The 7,532-nt window shown below is 36.4% G+C and overlaps 1 protein-coding gene across 1 annotated transcript; it reads left to right on the forward strand.

Annotated features, from left to right (window-relative positions):
* The first annotated feature begins 3,643 nt into the window (after window positions 1-3,643).
* LOC110037158 (rRNA-processing protein FYV7) lies at window positions 3,644-5,508 on the forward strand. Its single transcript, XM_020741737.1, has 3 exons — window positions 3,644-4,013; window positions 4,688-4,797; window positions 5,108-5,508. The coding sequence occupies exons 1-3, from the start codon at window positions 3,854-3,856 to the stop codon at window positions 5,390-5,392; spliced, it is 555 nt and encodes a 184-aa protein (XP_020597396.1). The 5' UTR covers window positions 3,644-3,853; the 3' UTR covers window positions 5,393-5,508.
* The last annotated feature ends 2,024 nt before the right edge of the window (window positions 5,509-7,532 follow it).

The raw sequence follows: 7,532 nt of genomic DNA on the forward strand, positions 1-7,532 counted from the left end.
AGCTCTAAATTGTCAGTGTAATCTCGTACATCATTAAAGAGAGCACTATCAATGGTGCCAGTATTTTGAGAAGGGAGAAACAAATTTTGAAAATATTGCACAGCACTAACTCCCAGATCTCGATTGCCCGTAATCCAATTACCACATTCATCTTTAATGCGAATAATAGTATTATTCACACGACGTTGTTTTATGCAAGCATAAAAATATTTCGTATTCCTATCCCCATGGACAAAATGTACCTCTCCCGCCTTTTGTTGCAATAACTCTTCCTCCTGAATGGATGCAGCAAGGAGTTCATTATGAGCATTTTGTAACTGAGTAACCACATCATTAGAAGATTCATCAATAGCCTGAAGATGTTGAACCATTCTCTCAGCCTTAATCACCCTAGCATGAACACACCAAACACCTCCCAATTCCAAGCTCTAAGGGCACTTGCCACTTTTTTGTGAAGTTTCCAAAGTCTGAACCAAGCATTTCCAGCATCAGCAACATTCCAATTATCAGCAACAAGTCTTAAAAAATCATCATGCTTAGACCAAACATTAAAATAGCGAAAGTGATGCGTAGTAGCATTCTTAAAGAAGTCAAAGGATAAAAGGAGCGATTTGTGATCCAAGCCTGAGCTCGAAAGATGTTGAACCTGAGAAAAACCATAAAAAGAGAGCCAATTTTGATTAGCAAAACATCTATCAAGTCTCTCAAAGACCTTACCTCGCTTCCAAGTGTATTTGGAACCAATAAATCCCAAATCAGCTAAACCTGCATCCACCATAGTTTTGCCAAAGTTATTCATCAAAGAAGGGACGGCCCTACGGCCACCCAATTTCTCAGTACTATTCAAAATCATATTAAAGTCTCCCCCCACCATCCATTTATCATTAATAACATTGGCCAAGCAATTAATCTTGTTCCATAACTCATACCGAGCCGAAGTGGACGTGCTAGCATACACAAAGGTAAGCCAACCCGAGAAATCATCAATAGAGAAAAAAGTATGGACAAACTGTCCATCATCCGCAATGATATCCATACAAATATGTTTCCTCCAAAAAATCCAAATCTTATTAGAGCAGTTACGAAAGCAGGAGAAGTGTTTAAATTTCCCCAAAATCCGATCATGATAAGAAGAAACCATTGGTTCCAAAATCGAGAAGATGCCAATTTTATGAATCCTAGTTAAAAGCTTCAATCTACCAAGGGAGTTAGGATCCGCAACTCCCCTGATATTCCAAATCAAAATATTAAACATCAGTGGACAAAGAACCCTTACTAGAAATTCTAGTTCGGGTTTGTCTGATTTCGCTATCAGAGTGAGATTGATCAAGAGAATCCATATTACTGCCATACCTTAGGTTAGCCAACTCATAATTCCCTTTTTTTTCTTCTCCGACGTGATTTCTGTACTTGCCATTCCTCCCCAAGGAGATTGGAAACTACACCCACATCAACGACATTATCAGGTACAATAGTCCCCTCACGCCCCTGTGACCCAGAACCAGAAGTGTTAGAGGGAGTAGAAACTAAATTAATAGGATCAATAGCATGTATATTTCCATGTAAAGATCCAATCTCCACAGTAGCATCCACATGGACCGAATTACCCAGACACCCATGAAACTCATTCTCTAAAGGAGCATAAATATCATTAATTGTAAAAGTATCATCAGCACGAGAGTCCTCCAAAGGTCGAGGACCCTCACCAACATCCTTCATAATCAAATCAGTGGATGTCACAGTAGTGTACACACCCCCAACATTCAAAACACCCCCAATAGGCACAACCGTAGTCTCCACACACTCAGCCAACAAAGAGGTTGTTGGGGCCTTTTCGACAGAAAGCTTATGTTGATTTTGCCCACCATTCCTATTGTGCAATTCCGGGTGAAGATGGAAACACTGAACCGAATCATGACCAAACATTCTACAATGACCACAGTGACGAGGGTGTTGTTCCAAATGTACCTGCTGCCAATAACCGTTATGGGCCGATCCAATCCAGACCTCCTCAGGGGGAGGCAAAGTGACATCACACTCAATCAAAATTATAGCCATGGAAGGCCTAGATAAATTAAAAGTAGGAGCATCTAATTTTAACGGTTTGCCAAACATCGCAGCAATAGAAAATAATAGAGAATAAAATTTCGTGATTAAAAAGCTGAACCTTCAAACCCGGTAAACGGAGCCATACAAGAATAATAGGAAGTTTAGACTTCGCATCAAAATCAACTGACCACTTAAGAATCTTTATAAAAATATCATCAAACCACATAAAACGCATCTCAAAAATTCTTGCATAGTCTTCTTCACTAAAAAGTTGAATCAAAATGTGTCGGGCATCCAAAGGGCCAACTTTCCAACTTCCAACAAGATTCATGAGTTCAAAATGCTTGCAAATAAAATCGGTCTTCGGATGTCCATATAAAAATTTTCCCACTAAATTTAGACGACAAGATGAAGCAAGTATCGAGTTCTCCGAATCAGACAGGTATAAAGCAAGTTTTCCCCCCTTTTTCTGGATTTCTTAATAAAATTATATTCCCCTCCTAAAACAAGAGATTCGTAGAACGAATTAGGAAAAAGCAAATTATTACTCAAAGCCTTGGAGGAAACATGAGTTCCCACAACCGCTTCAGCAAAAGTAGGGGCCATGGCATGCCCGAGAGACCAATATGTAGCAAAACGAAAGTCAAAAAACGAAGGAGAAGAAGAGCGAAACCTCGAAAAAGTCTCAAACCGAAAGCAATCGAAGAGATTGGGGAGAAGTCACCTGGAAAACCCAAGGCAGAAAGATGGGAAACCATTGTCGTCGAAAATGCCAGAGGAGGGAGGAACCCTAGCCGCCGCCATAACTTTAAATTATATATATATATATATATATCACACAAACACCACATCATTTGTGCATGTAATATGTATTTCAATTATTAAAAATTAAGAGAATGAAGATATACGAAAGATTTGATAGTTTAATGTACAGAAATAAATTTTTGATGTTAGAAATACAAATACATAGGAGTTGGCTCACATGCATGTAAATGCCCCCAAACAAGCCTGATATATTGTGAAAAATATTACCTCAGTACTACGCACGTAGAGTAATGTGCACATCTAATGAAATCACGCCACGACACCCCACGCGATAGGAAAAAAAAACGACGCGGTAACACGGGGAATATTTTCTCATGTTATTCATGTGTTATTGTGTGTTATTCATGTGTTACTGATGTGTTATTGTGTTATTATAACACCAAAAATATTTTCAGGATACAATAACACATGAATAACACATAATAACACCAGAATAACATGGGGGGAATATTCCCGACAGAAAAAAACGACGCGGTAACACGAGGGAATATTCTCCCCATGCTATTCATGTGTTATTGTGTGTTATTCATGTGTTATTGATGTGGTATTGTGTTATTATAAAATCAGAAATATTCTCAGGACACAATAACACATGAATAACACACAATAACACATGAATAACACAAGAGGGAATATTTTCCGTGTTACTATGCCGTTTTTTCCTTTCACGTGGAATGTCGTGGCGTTATTTCATTGATTACGCACATTACTTTACGTGCATATTATTGATGTAATATTTTTTTTGATATATTGTAGACCAATTTCAAGTGCATGTTAGAAGGATCCATTATTGTCTGGTTTAGCCTTTGAGACGGTTCGTACACTACGTTAGATAAGCAGGGGGCAAGCTAGGGTTTCCCGCTCTCCTTAGAGTCTGCGATTCCATACCGATTGCTGGTGTTGGCAGATCTTTGCTTTCTACTTCATCTAGGTTTTGTCTTCAATTCTCGTCTTTGGCCACAATTACAACCTTTATCAGATGAAGAAGCGCGAAGAATTTGACCAAGTTGGGAATCGTGATGGAAATTACAAAAGAAACCGGAAGAAGAACGAGAGGCGAATAGGAGGGAAAGCCCTCTCTCTCGAGGCCTTTGCCAACGCTAAATCCATGCCTTCTGGTTACAATCCCTCCTTCATCAGTAAGCACTCCGATTGATTATCGCTCGACACCATGCTAGCTTTAAATTTCTACTTCATACTGTGTTTTTATTAAGAATGAATTTTAAACCTTGGTTATCGCCCTCAATTTCTATAGCTTTTTTAGTTTCTGGTTGTAAACTAGATGTTGAAAGTCGAAACATGGCTGGTTTTTAGCTAAACGAAAAGAAATGTCTTGTTATTAGCTATTGCTTGTTGTAAAGGCGAGGACGCTTCAACAAAACATGCTAATAGCGTACTTTGATTGCCTTTTTTAGATTTCTGATTACAAATTAGTTATGAAATTCATTTGATTGGTGCAGCATGAATTTTGTGGTTACAAAAACAAGATATGATTTAGGATGAATCTTCTAAGCACTTCGTATTTACATTTAAAATTCATTGTAGTCTTAAGGGATGATATGGTGGTTTGATCGAGCAAAATGAAATATAGCTGATGATTCAAGCTAGGTTTGAGACTTTAGGGAAATAAGTTTAACATTAAAGCCATCCTCTTGATTGCTTGATAAGGATAGTGAATGCCAGTTTGCACTTGGATCTATAGCATTCCAGGATTTTACTGGGTATTTTAAGCATGAAAATTTTCTTGAACAAGATTTTTATTCTATCCGTGTTCTCCATAAAGTGTTACATTGCAGTTTTATCTCTTTTCCAGAAAAGCAAAGGGAATTCTATAGAAATGCGAAATATGTTAGCAAGTTTAAAAAATCGATCAAGGGTGAAAGCCAGTTTGACGAGAAGCGTCATTCACTCTCAATTATTGAGGTTTGCCTTATTTTTTCATTTACATTAATGAGTCACCTCTGCTATACCCGTTTAATAGCTTGATTGAGAATTAACTTGTGATTGCATGAATGTTTCAATCTCATTAACCATCTCTGATCACTCTTATTCATTCCAATCCAACTTTTTCAATGATTGGAAACTCTTAATCCTGGTTAGGTTTCATTTTAAGGGTTTCTTGTGGTTAAAGTTTCTCAACTTAACTTAATGTTAGGCTTTCTGTGAAAAGCCTTATTGATACCCCATTATCTTGTTTTTCAAAATGAAATTGATAATTGACTATACTCTGCAGGCTACGAATGAAGATGAGAGTGGGCTGAAATCCCACAAGATCAGAAAAAAGAAGAAATTTAGCTTGAAGGATTTAGAGGAAGAAGTTGTGAAAAAGAGAATTGAAGCAGAGAAGTTACGGATGGATAGAGAGGCAGTGCTGCAGGCCAAGAAGGAGGAGAGAGCAATAGCTGAAGCGAAACGCAAGCTCCTCAGGGATAACATGTCCAAGAGAACTCGATCTGGACAACCTGTGATGAAGTACAGGATTCAACACCTTCTTGAAGGATTACTAGAAAAAGCCTAGCAGCTAAGTTCTTGTCTTCATCTTATATGAACTGTTACCACTTTATTTTCTAAATCTTATGTACTTTATATCCATTAAATACTACTACTTAATGTCACTTGCGAAATGTTTTTTCATGAAGTAGTTCAGATCATAAATGAAGAAATGTTAACCTCGGGTCTCAAATCTACTAGATTTGTTTTCATATGAGTGTAATACATGGAGAATTTGTATTATACTGTTTCAAAGTAAATTCGGCGGCATTGAGATCCTTCCAGACGGAAAAATTTTCCTGTATAAATCTGCATACCTTGATGCTTCTAACACACTAAAATGTGCAAGACATGGTGAGACTATATAGAAAGCATTCTTAGGCATTTGTGAGGACTGATTTTCTTGAAGGGTATTGTATTCATTGAAATTGTCATCAACTGAATATAAAAGCCTTTAGCATCGTGAATAACACAGATTTAGGAGTAAGCTCTTGAAATTTGTTTATAATATATTTTGTTTTGTAAGTGATGGCTCTTTTTTACCTTTAAGTTAGACGCAGAATCACTCATTATATGGTTGGTCCGTTGGATATGCAATTTTTTGGTTTTTTTGTGCCATTTACATACATACCATCCAATTCCTATGTATTTACGTATTTAACACCTTAGTCTTACATTTTATATTTATACCACCCAATTTATTCATGTCACATCGAGAACATCACTAATTTAAAATTTAAAAATTGAAATACATCTTCTCCCATAAGTTAAGCTGCCTATATGTAAAAATTGAAGTTTTGGTGGTAGATATGTAAATGCATATGAATTAAGATGTATGCATGTAAGTCTTACTTTTCTTTTTGTTGAGCCACAAGTCATTTTCATCAATATGCACGAGAAATAATTTTTCTATCAATTTTAACAGGAACACGATGAACACTATCAATCAGATTATTCTCTGCCAGTGAAATTTAGAATTTTGTTCTAGGTGGTATAAGCAAAAGAGATTGTTGTTGCCATTCTCGTCTCTACTGGGCTCTTAATAGCCTATTTTTGATTTTCCTGACTTTTCTGTCCAATTTTAGAATAGAAAAATCATTAGAAGAATCTAAGACAAATATAGTCGGGGCAGCTGAAAGAGTAATAACCTATCACGCAACAACATTAATATGAGTACGAGGCACTGGTATTTCAATAAATGAACCATATACTCTACAAAAGACAGTAAACACTAGAAAGTCTAGCAAAATAGAAGCGTATTGTGATAGCTTATCATCTAACACTGATCTCTTCCGGAAGGAAGGATTGATATATAAACAAGCAATGCCAACGCAAACATTGCTATATACCCGACTCCCGTTTCTCTTGGGATGACACAGCTTACACCTCAGCTGGAGTGGATTTGTATTAATGACTTTTGTAAGATGCTCTACAGTCAATGTGATCATCCCTCATTCAATATGAAAAACATTGGCGGTAAGTGCAATGAAGCGCGTCAGTAGACTCGATTGTAATGACTTTTTGGCGGCCATAACAATCATGTCAATCGAAAGAGACTAACATTAAATCTTTATACAAGAAAATAAGAAGTTAATGTTGAGGGCACAAAGAGGCATTAGTAAAAATCCAGTCTACTAACCCTAGTGATAGTATCGCAGAAGAATAAAGATATGTGTTTATGGTCTAGATTATATTAATTAGTAAGCTAAAAGGATTGTTATAGACAGAAAATTATAAACCATAAGCAAAACTTCTAAAAGGATTGTGAGTGCAATTCCAGCAGAGTGGCCATTTTTTTGTTGCACTTTTTTGTTACATTCAAGTGACCTTTTTATATTTCTTCTTTACAGCCTCCTTACTCAGAAACAAGTTCGGAGAAGTAATAAATAGAGAGAACATAATTATAACAAAGAGGAATGCGAAAATTTATTTATAGAACGGTTTTTGTAAGATGAGTTGAAAGCGAAAATCTGAGAATGAATTGGACTAACTCGATCCACACATTTTATTGTGAACCTATGAAGACATTCCACTTAAAACTAGAGATTCCAAATCTATTTTTATTTTTGGTATGATAGCATTTCCAAAGAAATACTTTTCTTTTGGTTAGTTACGTCTTGGGGTATATCCAATAAACTCTCGATTAAAGAAATTTTATTTGTGGTTTA

This window comes from Phalaenopsis equestris, unplaced genomic scaffold (assembly GCF_001263595.1).
Source record: "Phalaenopsis equestris unplaced genomic scaffold, ASM126359v1 Scaffold216044, whole genome shotgun sequence".
In the NCBI taxonomy this organism is placed as follows: domain Eukaryota; kingdom Viridiplantae; phylum Streptophyta; class Magnoliopsida; order Asparagales; family Orchidaceae; genus Phalaenopsis; species Phalaenopsis equestris.